At 47.0% G+C, this 22,133-nt stretch overlaps 1 protein-coding gene across 1 annotated transcript in view; it reads left to right on the top strand.

Annotated features, from left to right (window-relative positions):
- The first annotated feature begins 4,596 nt into the window (after positions 1–4,596).
- The window catches only part of ERF (ETS2 repressor factor), a 35,148-nt gene continuing 17,611 nt past the window's right edge, over positions 4,597–22,133 (top strand). Inside the window, exon 1 of the mRNA XM_069742672.1 lies at positions 4,597–4,739. Coding sequence (XP_069598773.1) covers positions 4,715–4,739 — 25 coding nt within the window. The 5' untranslated portion in view covers positions 4,597–4,714. The remainder of the gene's footprint in view (positions 4,740–22,133) is intronic.

Genomic DNA, 22,133 nt, shown 5'->3' with positions numbered 1-22,133 from the left:
CCCTCACACCCGCACTACACACACATATAACATGTCACCCCTCACACCCGCTGCCTGCACTACACATATATAACATGTCACCCCTCACACCCGCTGCCTGTACTACACATATATAACATGTCACCCCTCACACCCGCACTACACACATATAACATGTCACCCCTCACACCCGCTGCCTGCACTACACACATATAACATGTCACCCCTCACACCCGCACTACACACATATATAACATGTCACCCCTCACACCCGCTGCCTGCACTACACACATATAACATGTCACCCCTCACACCCGCACTACACACACATATAACATGTCACCCCTCACACCCGCACTACACACACATATAACATGTCACCCCTCACACCCGCACTACACACACATATAACATGTCACCCCTCACACCCGCTGCCTGCACTACACATATATAACATGTCACCCCTCACACCCGCTGCCTGTACTACACATATATAACATGTCACCCCTCACACCCGCACTACACACACATATAACATGTCACCCCTCACACCCGCACTACACACACATATAACATGTCACCCCTCACACCCGCACTACACACACATATAACATGTCACCCCTCACACCCGCACTACACACACATATAACATGTCACCCCTCACACCCGCTGCCTGCACTACACATATATAACATGTCACCCCTCACACCCGCTGCCTGTACTACACATATATAACATGTCACCCCTCACACCCGCACTACACACATATATATAACATGTCACCCCTCACACCCGCACTACACACATATAACATGTCACCCCTCACACCCGCTGCCTGTACTACACACATATAACATGTCACCCCTCACACCCGCACTACACACATATAACATGTCACCCCTCACACCCGCACTACACACACATATAACATGTCACCCCTCACACCCGCACTACACACACATATAACATGTCACCCCTCACACCCGCACTACACACACATATAACATGTCACCCCTCACACCCGCACTACACACACATATAACATGTCACCCCTCACACCCGCTGCCTGCACTACACATATATAACATGTCACCCCTCACACCCGCTGCCTGTACTACACATATATAATATGTCACCCCTCACACCCGCACTACACACATATAACATGTCACCCCTCACACCCGCACTACACACACATATAACATGTCACCCCTCACACCCGCACTACACACACATATAACATGTCACCCCTCACACCCGCACTACACACACATATAACATGTCACCCCTCATACCCGCACTACACACACATATAACATGTCACCCCTCACACCCGCTGCCTGCACTACACATATATAACATGTCACCCCTCACAGCCGCTGCCTGCACTACACATATATAACATGTCACCCCTCACACCCGCACTACACACATATATATAACATGTCACCCCTCACACCCGCACTACACACATATAACATGTCACCCCTCACACCCGCTGCCTGCACTACACATATATAACATGTCACCCCTCACACCCGCTGCCTGCACTACACACATATATAACATGTCACCCCTCACACCCGCTGCCTGTACTACACATATATAACATGTCACCCCTCACACCCGCACTACACACACATATAACATGTCACCCCTCACACCCGCTGCCTGCACTACACATATATAACATGTCACCCCTCACACCCGCACTACACACACATATAACATGTCACCCCTCACACCCGCTGCCTGCACTACACATATATAACATGTCACCCCTCACACCCGCTGCCTGTACTACACATATATAACATGTCACCCCTCACACCCGCTGCCTGCACTACACATATATAACATGTCACCCCTCACACCCGCACTACACACACATATAACATGTCACCCCTCACACCCGCTGCCTGTACTACACACATATAACATGTCACCCCTCACACCCGCTGCCTGTACTACACATATATAACATGTCACCCCTCACACCCGCTGCCTGCACTACACATATATAACATGTCACCCCTCACACCCGCACTACACACACATATAACATGTCACCCCTCACACCCGCTGCCTGCACTACACATATATAACATGTCACCCCTCACACCCGCACTACACACACATATAACATGTCACCCCTCACACCCGCTGCCTGCACTACACATATATAACATGTCACCCCTCACACCCGCTGCCTGCACTACACACATATAACATGTCACCCCTCACACCCGCTGCCTGCACTACACATATATAACATGTCACCCCTCACACCCGCACTACACACACATATAACATGTCACCCCTCACACCCGCTGCCTGCACTACACATATATAACATGTCACCCCTCACACCCGCACTACACACACATATAACATGTCACCCCTCACACCCGCTGCCTGCACTACACACATATAACATGTCACCCCTCACACCCGCTGCCTGCACTACACATATATAACATGTCACCCCTCACACCCGCACTACACACACATATAACATGTCACCCCTCACACCCGCACTACACACACATATAACATGTCACCCCTCACACCCGCTGCCTGCACTACACACATATAACATGTCACCCCTCACACCCGCTGCCTGCACTACACATATATAACATGTCACCCCTCACACCCGCTGCCTGCACTACACACATATATAACATGTCACCCCTCACACCCGCTGCCTGTACTACACATATATAACATGTCACCCCTCACACCCGCACTACACACACATATAACATGTCACCCCTCACACCCGCTGCCTGCACTACACATATATAACATGTCACCCCTCACACCCGCACTACACACACATATAACATGTCACCCCTCACACCCGCTGCCTGCACTACACATATATAACATGTCACCCCTCACACCCGCTGCCTGTACTACACATATATAACATGTCACCCCTCACACCCGCTGCCTGCACTACACATATATAACATGTCACCCCTCACACCCGCACTACACACACATATAACATGTCACCCCTCACACCCGCTGCCTGTACTACACACATATAACATGTCACCCCTCACACCCGCTGCCTGTACTACACATATATAACATGTCACCCCTCACACCCGCTGCCTGCACTACACATATATAACATGTCACCCCTCACACCCGCACTACACACACATATAACATGTCACCCCTCACACCCGCTGCCTGCACTACACATATATAACATGTCACCCCTCACACCCGCACTACACACACATATAACATGTCACCCCTCACACCCGCTGCCTGCACTACACATATATAACATGTCACCCCTCACACCCGCTGCCTGCACTACACACATATAACATGTCACCCCTCACACCCGCTGCCTGCACTACACATATATAACATGTCACCCCTCACACCCGCACTACACACACATATAACATGTCACCCCTCACACCCGCTGCCTGCACTACACATATATAACATGTCACCCCTCACACCCGCACTACACACACATATAACATGTCACCCCTCACACCCGCTGCCTGCACTACACACATATAACATGTCACCCCTCACACCCGCTGCCTGCACTACACATATATAACATGTCACCCCTCACACCCGCACTACACACACATATAACATGTCACCCCTCACACCCGCACTACACACACATATAACATGTCACCCCTCACACCCGCTGCCTGCACTACACACATATAACATGTCACCCCTCACACCCGCTGCCTGCACTACACATATATAACATGTCACCCCTCACACCCGCACTACACACACATATAACATGTCACCCCTCACACCCGCTGCCTGCACTACACATATATAACATGTCACCCCTCACACCCGCTGCCTGCACTACACATATATAACATGTCACCCCTCACACCCGCTGCCTGCACTACACACATATAACATGTCACCCCTCACACCCGCTGCCTGCACTACACATATATAACATGTCACCCCTCACACCCGCACTACACACACATATAACATGTCACCCCTCACACCCGCTGCCTGCACTACACATATATAACATGTCACCCCTCACACCCGCTGCCTGCACTACACATATATAACATGTCACCCCTCACACCCGCTGCCTGCACTACACACATATAACATGTCACCCCTCACACCCGCTGCCTGCACTACACATATATAACATGTCACCCCTCACACCCGCACTACACACACATATAACATGTCACCCCTCACACCCGCACTACACACACATATAACATGTCACCCCTCACACCCGCTGCCTGCACTACACACATATAACATGTCACCCCTCACACCCGCTGCCTGCACTACACATATATAACATGTCACCCCTCACACCCGCACTACACACACATATAACATGTCACCCCTCACACCCGCACTACACACACATATAACATGTCACCCCTCACACCCGCACTACACACACATATAACATGTCACCCCTCACACCCGCACTACACACAACTCCTCCACTTCCCCGTCACCAGGACGTGTACCGCGCGTCGTTCAGGAGGGGGTCGGTCTCCATAGCGACGCTGTGTGCTGCGTGACGTCATGAGGGGGCGGCTCCCCACGGCGTGGGCGTCCCGCGGGTGTAATGTGAGCGCGGGGGGAGGCGGTAGGAGGAGAGCCCGGGGCCCGAGCGGGAGGTGGAGACGCTTCTCACACCGGAGCCAGGCACCGACCGGAGAGCAGCAGTCAGCGGGACACAGCCATGAAGACCCCGGCCGGCGAGCCAGGTGAGGAGAACAACAACAACTCCGCCGCCAAGTGTGAGCCCCGGCCACATGGCGCCCGCCCGCACCGCAGCGCACTTGTTGCTGCACAACTTTGTCCGGGCTGTGATTGCGCCGCCGGCCGGTGTCACTGCTGCGGGTTCGGTACTTTGTGTCCACTCACTGGAGAGTTCATGCAGCGCGCGCTCAGCCCCCGGTTCCGTCCCTGTAGTTTAGCCGTGAGATCGCGGTACGTTTACACCGGGGCGGGCGGGCATGTCCACCGTGGATCTGTCACCCGGCGTGAGGGGGGATCCTTAACACCGCTCGGTTTCTAGCTCCCCCTTTCCCCGGGCGGATACAATGTATCCGATCCTCAACGTTCCAAATGGAACTTAGTTGTTTTTTTTTTTTTTTTTTGTTTCTTGCTCACAACGTGCTCTTAAGGTGGCCGGGAGGGCAGGGGTTAAAGCGCTAAACTTTGTCCAGAAGCTGCTGATGGCAATTTACTTTCCATGAGCTCAGCCTGCTGCCCGGATTAACCCCTGGGTGGCTGCAGCACATGGGGCATGGTCAGCCCGAGCCTCTCCCTATAGAATATATATAGTGATTAGTGTCTGGGATTGTTAGTTCTGTTACTGCTGTGATCTTCAGTTTACTTCCTTGTCTTAATAGAAGCTCCTGGAGTGATGGTGTTGGGAGAGCTGCTTGTCACCTCACTTGGCCCCTCTGGCATTTAGTGCTTGTGCCCCCAATATTATGTCAGAGTAATGCTGTAATCTTTTCCCTTTTTCTAAAATGGTGCATATATATATATATATATATATTTTATTTTAATATACTTTTATATACTTATTTATAGTTTATGTATTTTCATTTTTAAGTTAATATGATCACTTTTTATAATGCGAACCATTGATTTTTTTATATATATATATATATATATATATATATATATATATATATATATTTTTTTTTCAATCTGATATCCAATTCCATACAGCAAATCAGTGTTCACTTATAAGGTGTATTAATCTAATCATCGCTCTTTAATTTGGCCTATTTCTTTGGAGTTTGGGTCAGTTTGGACCCCAACCAAACTCTTTCCAGGTGTCCTGCTCCTTAGGACACAGCTGTCATTTCTGGTGTCCAATCTCCCTCCCTTTTTTTTTTTTTTTTTTTCTTCTCTTCTTTTGTAAATGTTGTTTAGTATCCCCCCCTTTCCTTTTTTATTTGGCGCCACCTTAAACCCACCCCCCTCCCTTGGGCAGCCTGATTGTCTGTCTTTTGGAATTTGAAGCCTTTCCCCCTCCTCCTCCTCTTCTTCTTCTTCTCTCTTCCTAAACTCTATTCTGCTTCTGTTAAGACTTGTCCCTAATTGTGAGGCTCCTGAAATATTCGCTTTTTTTAATATTATTATTCTTTTTTGCCAAGTCCCAATTACCAATTTGCGGGGTATGAGGTTTTTGAAATATATTATTATTAATTATTATTATAGCGCCATTTATTCCATGGCGCTTTACATGTGAGGAGGGGTATACATAATAAAAACAAGTACAATAATCTTGAACAATACAAGTCACAACTGGTACAATTCCATATTCCCAAATTTTCATTTTTTTATGCCCAGAAACATATTAGATTAATGGACAATAACTTGGAATATTTTTTTTAAGTTTAAAATTCTTAACCCTTTCCGTTGGCAAGAAAATTGCGCGCCGTCTGATTATGATTCTTCTTCCTTACCAATTGACTCCCGAAACATAAAATTGTTCTGTCTCGACAGCGCGTAAGGAGTTAAGACCTTGCGTTAACTTGCAGGCCCAGACAGATGGAAATTCCTTGTAAACTTTCCACTGTTTAAATGTATAAATGTGGAGTGTGTGAGCGAGCGCTGCTCCTGAGGTCTCTGTGTCTTTAAAGCTGTCCTGGAATCAGGAGTGATGTAATGTTGGTTTTTTGAAACAGAGATTGAATTCCAGCCTTTTAGCTTTTGGCTCAAGGGATTAGAGAGAGGGTGGTGTGGTTTGGGATGGGGAAGAGGGAGGGACAGTTGAAGGGAGGGGGTGCATTTAAAGAGATAGCAACATCAGAGTTGCTTCCAGGAACAACTTGTGCTGTGTAGTTATGGGTTTATATTTTTCCAAAGCTTTGCTTCCTTGTCTGGGAAGTCACAGGGACTTGCATCAAAGAGTTATCTTGTATTATTATGGGACCGGGAAGGGGACCGTAGTGGGGGGGTGTTTGGTGCCTGTCAGACTGTGCTAGACAAAGGCCAGTATATAGAGTGAGTGGCCTGTTTGTGTGCTTTAGATATGCAGATTGTACAGAAGGTGAAGAGGGCTTTCCCAATTGTAAATTCCCTCTTTTTATGTCCCTTTATTACTAGCTCCATCCCCCCCAACCTTTAAATAAACACAAAAAGGTGATAACACCAGAAGATCCAGTTGGTGATAATATGCACATAAGCTTGCTTATAGGGGGAAAAAATACCCCTAGGGTATGATTGTTATACAGTTTGACCTACAACAAAACTTCCAGTGCCGCATTATAAAGGGGTAGTGTGCATTTCTGAGTAGGGCCCTTTAAATAAGTTTTGGTAAAGAAAAAAAAAAAAATCCTTTTAGTTTAGATACAAAGTGGAAGTTCAGGATTGCGGATGGAAACCGTCTTATCTGTTACGTGACTTGCATGCCGTCGCCAGCGCGATACAGGTTGTGTCTATGGAAGCTTCCACTCGGCCTGCAAGATAAAACACGTTTCCATAAAGGTGGATGGGGCGATAGGGCGGCGTTCACACTGCAGCTGCAGTTTTTGTGATGCCACTAAGGCTACGTTCACATTAGCGCTTCCCGACGCAGCGTCGGGAATTGCTGCGGCGACGCATGCGTCATGCGCCCCTATATTTAACATGGGGGACGCATGGACATGCGTTGTGCTGCGTTGTGCGATGCATGCTTTTTTTTTTTTTTTTTTTTTTTGCCGCAAGCGTCGGGCGCAGAAAACGCAACAAGTTGCATTTTTCTTGCGTCCAAATTTCGGCAATTAACGACGCATGCGTCGCAAAACGCAGCGTTTTTGCGTGCGTTTTGGTGCGTTTTTATTTGCGTTGTTGCGTTGCGTCGCCGACGCAGCAGCGCACAACGCAAATGTGAACATAGCCTAACTTTAATGAACTTCGCTTATGTACGAGGAAGGGTGCAGGCAGTTGTCCCCACCGTACGGGTTATGTTGCTCTCCAAACATCTTTATGGAGCAACTTGAGCTGATAAAAAATAAATAAATAAAAAATATATAATTTTTTTTTTTTTTTTTTCGGTATATATTATAATATAAAATAAATTTGGGTGCTTTAAAGGGACAGTCATAATGGTATCTGATCTCTGCAGGCATGAGGCGCTGATTTGATCAGTCTACAAGTATGTTATTTTTCAGCGATTGATGGTCTTCCTAGTCTGACTGCATGTCAGGATACCTGTCAATCACTATTAGCCCCGCCCACTGGACTCCTATTTGTACAAACATCAGAGATCTCGATGACGTAAGTATAAACTTTTTCCAAGAAGTCTCTATATCATTCTGCTCAGTTTCTTCTCTATACCTTGCTGTCCACACGAGACAGGTTCCCTTTAAGTGGATTGAGCTGACAGTTCTCGAGACACTTCTGGTTTTTCTTAGCCTTGCGTTTTGTTATACGAGTCTTCCTTGGGGAAGAATCAGGTGTCCGAATAACTTTCAATCCTCGGGACTGGCCAGCGGCTCTCCCCACCCGAATGTGACAGCTGCATAGAAATACATACGGTCATGCTTGGGTGAGAAGAGCCGCTGGCCAGTCCATGCATTGTGTTACGATCCCCGTCTGAGTTAATCGGCCATCTCCATCTGACTCTTCCCTAAAGACGTATATAGTATTTTTTGATGGCCTTCTATAGGCACGGGTACGTATAGAAAAGTGTAGCCTAAGCAAAAGTATCCAACAATACTCAGATGAAATGAGCCCATGGATTCTTGGATCATAGGGCTCAAAACTGAACCTTACATGGGACTGTTCACATCAGGTCTGTTTCGGATGGAGTACGACTCTTAATTCCGTTTTTCGGGGTTTTAGGCTCACCCTCTGACGGAGTCCCATAAATGTAGCACAGATGAGATGTGAGCAGGCACTTCCCCGTCGGCCCTATTGAAGCTTCGCCCGTCACTTTGGCACCGTCGAAACGCCTGGTCCCTCAGGGGTTAAGTTTGTCCAGGTGACGGTGGTGGGATCCGCTCTGGATTCCGAGGCCGCTCTTCAGCAGTCACGCTCCCTCCGTGTGGAGGAGAACCGCGTGGGATCCATGTTGTGTGCCCCCACATCTCAGGCTGTGATATGGAGTGGGTGATCGAATGTGGGAGAGAGGAGTCTTGGAACAAGGCTGGTGAAGAGGGCTGGGGCGTTCACGTTGTTGGCTCGTCACATGAAAAGATCTTTTCTTTCTGGCCCCCGTAACAAATGTGTTCTTGCAGTTTCCACAAATGTTCAATTTAAAGAGGGAAAAAATGATTCAGATCGGGAATGGATTCATGAGACCGTTAGACCCATCTTGATTTATCGGCTCTTAGGCAACTGTCTATCTGCCGGGGACGGCCGGGTGGGTGGGTATGACATGTCGGCAACCTGTTGACTCCCGGTCTTTGGAGTTCATCACTTTTCTAAGGTGCTGTTCACACTTTGCGACCATGATGCCGCCGACATGATTGAGGAAGTCAGGAGAATAAGGGGCCATCCAATGTGTCCCCCAAAGGCCGTGGCATCGGAGGCTCACTGTACGTCTGGGATGATCTGTCACCGTCCTTCTACCGGAAGAACAATCGTAAACGTTCCCTCACTCGTAAGACCTTGTATACATTGCGCTTTACCCTCTCGTCCTCGGCTACTTGCACTCGCAGTTCGAACTCACGTTTTTGCTTTGCAGAACATGCGGCTAATTACAGTCACTGAAATCCTATTTATACAATGGTAATTAAATCAAACTCAGACAGCAGGCCCGAAATGTTCCTACCCCTACATGGACTATGACAGGCCAGTCTACCTCCGCCACTGCCATGTATGAATGCCAGGCAGGTTAACTCCCAGCGGTATGAGACTGCACCCCATGCCGGGAGATTCTTATTTATTTTTTTATGACCAGATTGATTGCAAATATCATGTATATTATAGGATGTGAATGACAGCGGCAACACGCGGACCAGACTGTACATCTCCTGAACGATAACTGGAACCCTTCGGGTTCTATAAAGCATAACATGGGTGCTGGTCCCCGGAGGGAGGGAGCGCCCCGCCCCCCCCCCAGGCTTGTCCCCGGAGGGAGGGAGCGCCCCCCCAGGCTTGTCCAATGAGGGAGGGAGCCCCCCCCCAGGGCTTGTCCAATGAGGGAGGGAGCGCCCCCCCAGGGCTTGTCCAATGAGGGAGGGAGCGCCCCCCCAGGGCTTGTCCAATGAGGGAGGGAGCGCGCCCCCCCCGGGGCTTGTCCCCGGAGGGAGCCACCCACCCCCCCCCCAGGCTTGTCCCCGGTGGGAGGGAGTCCCCCCCCCCCCCCCCCCCCCAGGGCTTGTCCAATGAGGGAGGGAGCGCCCCCCCCCCCCCCCCCAGGGCTTGTCCAATGAGGGAGGGAGCCACCCCCCTTCCCCCCGGGCTTGTCCCCGGAGGGAGGGAGTAACCCCCACCCCCCCTGGGGCTTGTCCCTGGAGAGTGGGAAGCTTTGTTATCTCGTATTTGTTTCCCGTCCCTTTAAATGCATAAGGATAAGAAGAAAGCAGGAATGTGAAGAAAGGGAGATAATATTGGAATTTGTACCCGGGCACTGTAGTTCTGAACTGTAACTTCACAGGTCACTGCACTTGTGTGGTGTGCCGCTGCTGTATACATGTTGACGTACGCGCTCGCATCAGGTATGAACATGCAGCCTGGTGTTGCGGTGGAGTGACTCTGCAAGTGCTAATGACTTGACTCTTTTGGGCTTAATCCTCTTGAAGAGGTGCGGTTGAAGTAGATCGGTCACCTGATTCCCCAACACAAAAGTGCATAAGTTCAATAGATTTCTTGGACCTGATGAGGCTGGCTTACTTACTTTTGAGTACCTGTCAGAATGGGACGTGCCTAACAGAGCTTTGACTTGGTTCGTAAAATGCTCCTTCTTAAAGTTTAAATTGATTTTCAAAGTAGGTACATCAGCCTCATCTGGTCTAAAGATCTATGTAATATTGTGAAATCCAAGGACCAATCTGCTTAAAAAAACAACTGATTTTGTAATGAAATTGGAGCTGTCGCTAAAGGGGTTCACTAGTTGCGGCTACATCTGGGCCCTACGTCACCATTACGGCAGGGGGGTTGAACTCTAGAGTAATAATTGTTTTGTTTTATCAAATTAAATTCCTGGGTAACTTCTCTAATGTTATAACTGGAAATCGGGGATCCGCTGACTTGTAGAAAAAGTGCTTTTCTATATACAGTTACAGTATGATTAATTCTCGTTTGTACCCCGTTAATCAGGCAATTAGCGCTGCGTGTTCTGTTCCCTTTGCCATATGGTAACGAATTGCTCTCGTGTTCCTCCTCCTCCTATTGTAAACCAGATCTGTTTTGCCTCCTTATTATCCATAATTAGTGCGGATTCCGTATGTATGTTCTTCCATACACAAAGTGAACTCCGTTCTTGGAATCTCAAACATTCCCATCTCTCCGGTCAATGCACCTTGTCTTAGCTTGGTCACAGATAGGGAATCTGTCTGTAGGATCAATCCCCTAGATGTCTATATGGGCACGACGGTCATAGGAAGCTGAATAAATTGACACCTTGATATCTGCGATTCGATGTTTTATTCTAGAGAAATCCACGTTTCTCTTAATATGTAAATGAGCTGTTAAGATCTCTGGGCCGGACATAGATCTTCCAGAGAATTTGTCTCTAGGGCTTGTTCAAAGGGGGCATTATATGTAGATCAAAAGAGCAGACTGTCGGTCATTACTTGTCTCGCACTGGTAAGGTCTTCCTTCATGTATCTCTGTAAGAATAGCCTCCAATAGAAGGAGCAAGGCCAATAGGAAGACCAGCAACCCGATGGCTTGATACTATCAAGATAACGGTGGAGAAGACCCTGCTTGACCAGACTTGTACAAGTTGGCTCTTCCTTCAGCCAACAGTGTTCTATTGTATATTGCCATCCCTTGGCCAAGAGGAAGACCAACAAACCAGTTGGCTTGATACTATCAAGATAATGGTGAAGACCCTGGTAGACCTGTCTAAGCTTGTACCAGGTGGATCTTCCTTCAGCTGACAGTGATCTATTATGTAACAGTGATCTATTATGTATGGGGTTCCCTTGGCCAAGAGGAAAACCAACAACCCTCTGGCTTAATGCTATCAAGATAATGGTGAAGACCCTGGTAGACCTATCTAAGCTTGTACAAGATGGATCTTCCTTCAGCCAATAGTGATCTATTATACATGGAGGTCCCTTGGCCAAGAGGGAGACCGGAAACCCGATGGCTTGATACTATCAAAATAATGGTGAAGACCTTGGTGGATCTTCCTTCAGCCGACAGTGATCTATTGTGTATGGGGTTCCTTTGGCCAAGAGGAAGACAGAAATCCTGATGGTTTGATACTATCAAGATAATGGGGAAGACCCTGGTAGACCTGTCTAAGCTTGTACAAGGTGGATCTTCCTTCAGCTAACATTGTGTATGGAGGACCCTCACACTCTGTTTAGAAATGTCTTCCCGCCCATCTCTTTGTAGGTAGTCTGTGCCCCCTTTGATCTATATGCCAGACATTATGGTGTAAAGGCCCTAATGACTAATCTCTCTTCATCTTCAAGGGGGAGTGACCCTACCCTGGGATGATAATTACATTGACAAGTTGTTTTCTTGTTTACATTCTTGCCTGCTGTTTCCATCTCTTCCTTTAGACGCCCTCCCAGCTTGAAACAAATGGGGTGGCTTCAAGTCTTCCAAGAGTTGACAAAATAAACCCTGCATTGTTCATTCCCGGTGTGGAGACCTTTTTGGAACCTTGACCATAAAACTTAAAGTTTATATCTTTCTTTATTATTCTTTTAAGTTTCCAACAAACTCTTTTTTCCTTTTCTGAGTTTGCATTGGTGTGTTTGGCTTCTGCTCTGTTTGCACTGCTGAACCCTCTGCATACCTCCTCCGCACTTATGCCCAGCCTGCCCGCACACGCCATGCTGCTCCCTGATTACCTCCCATATCTGTGCCCATTTCATTTGGGTTTGTTTGCGCTGTTTACTCGCTCTTCTTGATCAGGTTTGCATTCTCATCGCGCGATCCGCCTTTAACACAATCGATGCCAAATGTGCTTGACTCTTGCACACACTTGCTTTGGGTTATTCCCTTTGGAACACGAGGGGCGACCTACTGGGAAATCCTTGACTGAAATAGATGTGCTGTTGAGATTTCTGGCTGTTGACATCCAAAAGTACATCATCCTAGACTTAACCTGTATGCTGCCAAGGAGCACCTGGCTGGCAGAAGAAGCGTTAATGACCCATTGCAGGTATTACACCCACACACGCCAGCTCCTGCCTTCTGTAACTTAACCAGGGATGACAAGCCGAGCTTTGTTTAAGGATTGTCACACCCAAGGGTGGGTTTTTGGGGCGTGCGGCCAGGAAGAAATGGCCTTTAACAAAGCAATATTTGTTTGGGGTCCCGAACAAGGGAGGAAAATGTTTGGTAACGTTCCTTTATGCAATGCCCTAACTGCCCTGTGGATTTTAGTTTCATTGCTCGTAGACTTCCTCTCAAGTATCAAACAAAAATAGTTGTTGGTTGGAACATGGAATCCTCGAATGTTAGCGTTGGAAGGGACCTTCAGGGTCATCGTGTCCAACCCTCCTGCTCAATGCAGGATCCACTAACCATCTCAGACAGATGTCTGTCCAACTTCTATTTGAAGACTTCCATTGAAGGAGAACTTGCCACCTCTCGTGGCCGCCTGCTCAACTCTTTGATCATTATCACTATTAAAAAGTTTTTTTCTAATATCTAATCTGTATCTTCTCCTTTTCGGTTTCATTCCATTGATTCTCATGTTTCCATGTGCAAATGAGAATAAGGATGATCCCTCTACATAGAGGCAAGAGGAGACCATCCTTGAGACGTGACCAGCTATTGTAACACGTTCCGCTCCTTCGTCTTTTTAATGTGCAAGTGTGGTTGTCTTGATGGTGAAGGCCACTGATGGTCATCCCTTAGTTCTCCAGCTGTTGTCATCCTACCGGGAGCTGTAGTTTCACAACAGCTGAAGAACCATCAAGATGTCGACCACCAGTTTCCAATAACACACCTGTTTGGACTTGTTAGTACAGGTGTCCCAAAAGTTTCAGGTTCTTGTGGTTGCTGCAGGCTGCGTACAGGGTGTGCTGTTGCTTATCAACTTCTTGATGACTTGTGGAGGGGGAGAGTGACCCATACCTTCTCAAAAGTGACTCTGTGCCAGAATGCACCCTCCTTCGACTGGTTCAACGTTTGTCTTCCTGTCTAGGCTTTTCTTTTTTTCTTTTCTAATTTTCCATAATCTCACTCTGTCCAGGAGTTCTTGGATCTGACCTGAAACCCCATTAAAAACTTTCCAACGTAGCTTGACGTCTTTGAGATACAGAATTTGTATGTTTTGCTGACATTTATTCTTCTACAAAAAAATAAAATTAAAAATTCTTCCATTATGGAAAAGTATATAGTTTAGTAATGGTTCACTTGACCTAATCTGAAAGGCAGTGTGTGCTTTTTAGTCAGTTGTTGTTTTTTTTTGTTTGTTTTTTTTGGAAGAAAAGTCCTAAAAAAAAAAAAAATTACATCTGACCACATCTGATTTTCTGATGATTTGGATGACTCGTAGAACTAAATTTATGCAACTGCTTCTACAACGAGCACATTGATATGATTTGTGACCGTGTCTGTTGCAAAACGGAGCGCCATCATTCATGGTCCTTCCACGTCATTTCCCTACACATGTTATCAACTGATCTCCGACCCTTTTGTGTTCCGCTCTTTCGGAAATTTATCACCCAGTTATGGTAATTGTTTTAGGGACAGTGCATGGTTGATTCAACAAGGAAAAATTAATGGCCAAAAAAACAGTAGAAATGTTTGACCCTGGAGGACTTTTCTTTTGGGATCAAAGAAAATCGTTAGCTGCGGCTATGCTCAAGCCGTGATTTCCTTCCCAATCATGGCTTCATCAAGAAGCTGCTTTTTGAAGCCCCCGAAAAACTAGACTCCGATGATTCACTGGAGCCATTGACTTGAGTAAATCTAACGAGAGTCCAAAATATGAAACTTTGGCCCACTCAAGTGATCAAAATGGCATAATCTGCTGGTTAAATTTGGCATAAAAGATAGACCCCACTAAAGAGTAGGCCAAAGTCTTACAATTTGGCATATGTTTTTTGAATCATCATTTTTGGGGGTTCAGATGGAATCCCCCAATGGAGTCATGAACAGCTAGTCAACGCTTCCTCAGGGTCGTCTTTTACGAGTAGATTTTTTTTTCAGCCCATTATGAGCGTCGATCGATGGTGGTTTTTCTCCACTTTGAGAATATTTGGCACCAAGATGTAAATGATCCTTTTTATGATGGGTCATGGACAATATTTTTTTTTATGGATTGAGAATGTTGTAAGAAACAATAAAAATTCAAAGTCTGTCCTTTTAAAGAATCCTATGTCTGTTTTTGAGGTGGCCATACCTGTATATGTTCCTCCTGACCTGCTCATGCACTCTCAGTTCGACTGAACGTTGTTTGTTCTCCGTGGAAATGGGAAAAGTCCCTGACAACGAAAAATCGAACATGTTGAAATTCGGCATGGCCAATTTTGTTTAAGTTTTTAAACAAATAAACGTTGTCTGCTGAATGTTACACACATTAGTTGGTCAGCTAGTCGTGTCGAAATCATCTGGTTCGGTTTGTATGACCAGTTGTGGAGAACCATGCTGGCCAAACCCAAGAGAGAGAAGTTTGCCTGTATCCAAAAGATCAACCAACAGTCTTGTGTATGGTAACTTCAAGACTGTATCCCCGAAAACAAAAGTTAGTGCTTTCTTCTATCGGACTTGCCAGCATTCTTTGTTCTTGGGTGAGATGAGTAAGGTCTGGTGGAGTCTACGGTCTACTGCTCTTTCAGCTGACTACTCCATGTGTTTGGCCATGGACAAGCCAAAATCGTCTTGACCATTTGTACCAGATGGACTCTTGATATCCACAGATCCAGTTGAACTGGTACCATATTTTTAGTTTATCGTACCCTTACTATATCCCACTGAATGCCAGTTCTCCATTTTGGTGACATCCATGACATATTGAAGACTCTTCTTGTGTGCCTTTTTTCTTTCCCTCCCTCCTTTTATCTTCGCACAACAACCCAACCCCGTCGACCTTGGTGGTGATAGTGGTGAGGTCATAGCGCGCGCACATTTGGCTTAGCATTTTCAGAAAGACGTTGCGTATTGATCAGTAACTCTATCCCCCTGCCCTTGTGGTGGGTGATTACAGGGCAGTGCCAAGTGGCGCAGTGTGGTTAGTTTGTGTCTGCAGTCGCTCTCCAGGGGCTGCCTCCGAGCACTAGTTTCGGGTCTTTGCTTTGACCTTGATGTGCGGAAAACCAATATCTCCTCCACATCCGTCTACGTGTTGTGTTTTGCCTTCAGGCAACGTGATATGAACTAACTTCCAGATATTTTAATGTTTGATAATTCCCTTATGGGGGGAAGAAAAATGGGGGCACACTTTTATTTGGAGGGGCTAGGTTTATTTTTTGCTGCCCAATTATAGACCACAGTGTGATATTTTTGGGGTAAAAAGTAGCTGTTCTAATACCAATGTCATCTTTGACTAATCTGTCATCTGAAATGGATTTAAAGGGTTGTCTGGGTCTTAAACATTGATGGCCTAACTTTAGGATAGGTTATCAATGTCTGGTGGGAGTGTGACGATCAGCACCACCGCCGATCAGCACCACCGCCGATCAGCACCACCGCCGATCAGCACCACCGCCGATCAGCACCACCGCCGATCAGCACCACCGCCGATCAGCACCACCGCCGATCAGCTGTTCCCGATGCCGGCGTCCAGAGCTGCACAGCTCCTTCAATGGACTAGTGGCCGCGGCCCGGTACTGCACTTCCTGTTGATTTGAATAGGAGGCCGATGTGCAGTACCCGGCCGCGGCCACTGTGGCGCTCCACAACTGAGCGGTTCCTGCCAGCTGATCGGCTAGTGTCGCTCCTTTATACACCATCAATGTTAAAGTCCTGGGCAACCCCTTTTAATTCTGTATACTCTTAAAGGAGTTGCTCATTTTTGGAATATTAATAAGCAGTACATTTACAAGAATTTTAAAATTATTTTAATTTTTTTTTTATTTAATTTTTTCAAGAAATATTGACCGTTTCCTTCAAATAAAGACTGGGAATAAGACGCTACTGAACTACAATACCAGGTCTAAAGTGGTCTAAAATGGTCTAAAGTGGTGCCTCTTCAGAGAAAATCTCCCCCAACACATATATATATATATATATATATATATATATATATATATATATATATATATATATATATATATATATATATAAAGTTTTTAAAGTCCTTCAATTGTTCATTAGCACTGTTCAGCCATCCTGAGTGTTCGCTTTAATTGCTAAGCCCTCTTGTTATTCATTGTCTTAATAGCCGCTACACCCATCATAAGACAATGTGTTTTGTTTTTTTATATATACATAAGCCTAGGCAAACTTTTATTTTTTGCATTCGCTCAGAAGTAGAGAATTAGGGCATCCGTTGAAGGTGCGCGTAACGGATGGGCACTGTGCTGCACCCACCAACACTGCGGCAAGTCGGGTCTGTTTAGTTTCTCGTTCCGTTTCTGGACATTTTTTTTTGTTTTTGTGTCTGGGCTCATGTGATGCTTTTGGCATTGGCTGCCGTCAGTTGAGTGTAACGTGCATCCCCCATGGGCATCCTGGCACTGCCAGCGTCTCCACAATTACTCGGTGTGTAAGGTGTGGTCATTGTAGGGCTTTGCCCCCCGTCCGCGCTCTCCCTTCTCTTTCCATTTCTGCAAAGTTAGTAATTAGCTCATTGTGTAGCTGGATGCCCACCCCGCGCTCGCCCGCTCGTGGGTGCCGTGCCGCAGCGCCGTCTTGCACACAGAGCCCCATTGAAGTCGGCTCTTAGGATACATTCAGACTGTGATGTCAGAGGCTGGTAACTTTTCCCTTTAATTAGGGAGAACAGGCTGGACTGTGTGCCTGAGTCAGACTAAAGGGGGGGAGGGAGGCTTGTTTGGGATGGGGGCTTTGCAAGAGGAAGGTTGGGGGGGAGAGCACGAGCTGCGGAGCGCAGTGATTCACCAGGAGATGTGGGGGCTCATTTCTGGACGCCTGCCACGCACAGGCATGGCAGATATGAAACACGTGGCCCACCCGTGCACTTAACCCAGTCTGTGCCAGGTGAGGGGAGCATACCCCCGCAATTCGGAATTATCCCACGACACACGTGGTTAGCATCATTCCATCCTCTTATTATGCTTTGTGTCTCCGTGATCCGGCGACATCGTCAGCGTCCACGTAAACACCAGGAGTTAAAGGTTACGGTGACTGGTGGCCAGGGGTTAAGTGCCCCAGTAGAGTGGTCCAAGCCAGTTCTACCATCAATAGCCCCATTGTATACGGTCACCCCTCACCCATCCACCTCCTCGTTCATCCCCCCCCCCCCCCCCCCCATGGACCGTGCTTTCTCCAGCTGGACTCGTGTGCTCGGCACAGCCAACTCCAAGCGGAGTCTTAAGAAATCGGCAACTGGGGGGAGAACTACAACTCCCAGCTTTGAGTTCTACTCCTTTTATGTTATAGATGAATGTCTTTGGCTTTCGAAGAGTGTTCGCCAACGTCCGACAATCATGTTACCGACTGTTCACACTTCTTTCCAGATAGGCGGCCAATTGTCTGTCGAATTAACAATATGCTTGTTCGTCAGGTGAAATGATGAAGCAGACTCAATATGATCGTTCTCGGCAGCTCGTCGTCCAGTGCAAACATGAGCTGCCGAGAACCGGCTATTAGACGAGCACTGATCCTTGCAATAGATGAGCGGCGCCCGCCACTCTGTAGCCGGCGCCCGCCACTCTGTAGCCGGCGCCCGCCACTCTGTAGCCGGCGCCCGCCACTCTGTAGCCGGCGCCCGCCACTCTGTAGCCGGCGCCCGCCACTCTGTAGCCGGCGCCCGCCACTCTGTAGCCGGCGCCCGCCACTCTGTAGCCGGCGCCCGCCACTCTGTAGCCGGCGCCCGCCACTCTGTAGCCGGCGCCCGCCACTCTGTAGCCGGCGCCCGCCACTCTGTAGCCGGCGCCCGCCACTCTGTAGCCGGCGCCCGCCACTCTGTAGCCGGCGCCCGCCACTCTGTAGCCGGCGCCCGCCACTCTGTAGCCGGCGCCCGCCACTCTGTAGCCGGCGCCCGCCACTCTGTAGCCGGCGCCCGCCACTCTGTAGCCGGCGCCCGCCACTCTGTAGCCGGCGCCCGCCACTCTGTAGCCGGCGCCCGCCACTCTGTAGCCGGCGCCCGCCACTCTGTAGCCGGCGCCCGCCACTCTGTAGCCGGCGCCCGCCACTCTTCTGGGCAACTTTCCGTAAGGTTGTAGAAATAGACAGAAATCCAGGAACCAGACGCCCTTTTTTTTTGGTAACTTTATTAATACAGAAAATTCCCAACGTTTCAGCCGCATCGGACCTTTTATCAAGCCATAAGAAAAAAGAGAACGATGCAGCTATATTTTTGTATGGCTTGATAAAGGTCCTGCGCTGCCGGAACGTTGTTTTTCTTTACTAATAAAGTTAACAAAAGAAGGACATCTGGATCCTGGAGTTCTTCACTAGACGAACACTGGTTGACATGCGTGTTGAAGATCCTCGGTCGTTTACCGGTGGTGGGTCTGCCGGTCTAAATGGACTGTTAGGTTAAGTTCACGTTTCGTTTTTCTACACATCAAAGGCAAACATCTGGCCTGTCACCCAACCGATAACTCCAATGTGCCACATGCAACTGGCGTGAACCCCAAAGAGTGTTGTTTTTTGGGGGATTACATGGAGTAGGCATAAGTTGGCCTCCTGGCTGGGGTATAGTTTGGTAAGTCCTTCAGATGTCCTTTTGTCCCCTAATGAAACGTGTACCCAAGGACTGCAGTACCAGACGCATCCTTTGGTTTGAAGTGGCGCTGTTTTTTGGAGTATGTTGGCGCAAATAAACTTTTTTTTATATATATATATTTTTAATACAGTTGGGGGGGGGAAGGTGGAAATGGACAAATGTTAATCAAGTCCAGCTGCGACTTTTACTGGCTGCGTATTATGGTGATGGACTACACATACGTACATCATTGGCAAAAAAAAATCTATTGATTTGGTGGTGATAACTTATTAACCCCACTGTGAAAATTCCCTGCGGTCCGAAGAAAGAAAAAAATGGTGCAGAAGGCGGAGCCTGGAAGCCAACATTGGGCGGCGGGGCAGTCGGGGATAAAGTCCTACGGTACAAGGGGTGTAATGGAGTCTTGGCACCTGTCCGGCCCAGTGCGTACAGGAAACCTAAAGAGGAAAGAGATGAAAAGGTCAGACACGAAGAGCGCTGTCACCCGGGCACGGAGCCAAACAAGCCAGAGGGCGGCCGGCAGCTTAACCCTTCTGGGTGTTGACGCCCACGAGCGGCGGCAGGGTTCAATGTCTTAGAGGTGATACTGGATGGCCTGAAATTGGGGATTTAAGGAACCTTGAATGAAAGTAAATTTTATTTTTTTATTTTTTATATATATTTATTTTTTATTATTATATAAAGAACCACAAAAAAAATTCCTCCTCCATTTTTTTTTTTTTTTTGGGGTGTTCTCGAACGCGCCTACGAATTTACATATTTCTTCCTTTGTGGCGTCCATAAATCTTCCCGTTGGACGCGAAGCTCCTTGGCACGATAAATCAGTCTGCGAGGCGTTTATTAAGCGCAGGATCTTATATTCCGCGACTGTTTTAATAATAGATTTGCTTCTTTCCGAGGAGCTACGAATCATCCATTATTTTTTTTATAATTTTATTTTTTTAAATAAATATACGGTAACGTCGCAAGCTTAAGTCACAGCAACAGGAGAACCATTGAAGTCGCAAAAGATTTTTAATTTTTTTCCCCCAGCTTTGGTTCTGTTGCCATGCACACGGTTTTCATTCTGAAAACTCCAGCTACGACGCTCTGTCTGCCGATACGTCCGCCGTCGTGCTGCAACAGGTATCGCTGCAACTGCGTAGGATCTCCTCGACATGAATGGCAACTACTTACATTTTTTTTTTTCTGCGTCACCATTTGTGTGCTGCAATAACTTTTTTTTTTTTTGCCTACTTTTACAATCTGCATATTTTTTTTTTCGCCTGCATTGTATAAATTGGCGCAATGGGAGGTGTAATCTAATTTACTTTTATATATATATATATATATATATATATATATATATATATATATATATATATATATATAAAACAGCGTGTGTGAAATATTTTAAAATTAAAAAAAAAAAAAAAAATGTTTTTCATCTTTCCGGAGACTGCACTGATGAAGAGCGCAGGCTTGCGGGGGGTTAAGCGTGGATCCGCGCTGTATATTTGGTGCCGTTATAGATCTGGGTGTATTTTGCTGCTTCTTATTCTTGAAGTAGCTTATTTTTAGCCTGGCTTTCACTCTTTCTTTCTCTGTATTTCCCGTTGCTTGGAGACCGGTACTCGTTTCTCTTTTTCCTCCCGGTTCTGATGGCTGCTGCCTCCCATTTACATTTGCTTTGCACCCTTTCTTTGCTGGCGACGGGGCCCGACGGGTCCCTTTCTGGTGAGGGTCGGTAAACGATCCTGATTGAGAGGCTGTCCGTGTCTGATTGGTCCCATGTCCAAATAGCCTTGGGTCCTGATGGTCGCTGCCCCATAGGCGTGAAATGTTTGACCCTCTAAATTGGGAGGGTGGGGGGAAACAAAAACAAATGAAAAAACAAACACGTTTTGCCTTGTGCCCATGCCTCTTGAAATTTTCAAAAAAAATCAGTCTTTTGCCCATGCCTCTTGAAATTTTCAAAAAAATCACTTTTTGTCTTGTGCCCATTCCTCTTGAAATCTTCAAAAAAAAAAATCACTTTGTCATTTGCACATTCCTCTTGAAATTTTCAAAAAAAATTACTTTTTGCCTTGTGCCCATGCCTCTTGAATTTTTGAATCATGCACTTTCTCCGTCACCTTCTTGGTTTGGATCCATAAGCACAAAATGTTAAACTAATGTCCCTTTAAGACTGAAACCAATTTTCCGTTTTTTTTTTTTTCCTTTAAAGGTTTTTTTTTCC

This window comes from Ranitomeya imitator, chromosome 10 (genome assembly GCF_032444005.1).
Source record: "Ranitomeya imitator isolate aRanImi1 chromosome 10, aRanImi1.pri, whole genome shotgun sequence".
Lineage (NCBI taxonomy): Eukaryota > Metazoa > Chordata > Amphibia > Anura > Dendrobatidae > Ranitomeya > Ranitomeya imitator.
This window is presented reverse-complemented; position numbering and strand designations above follow the sequence as displayed.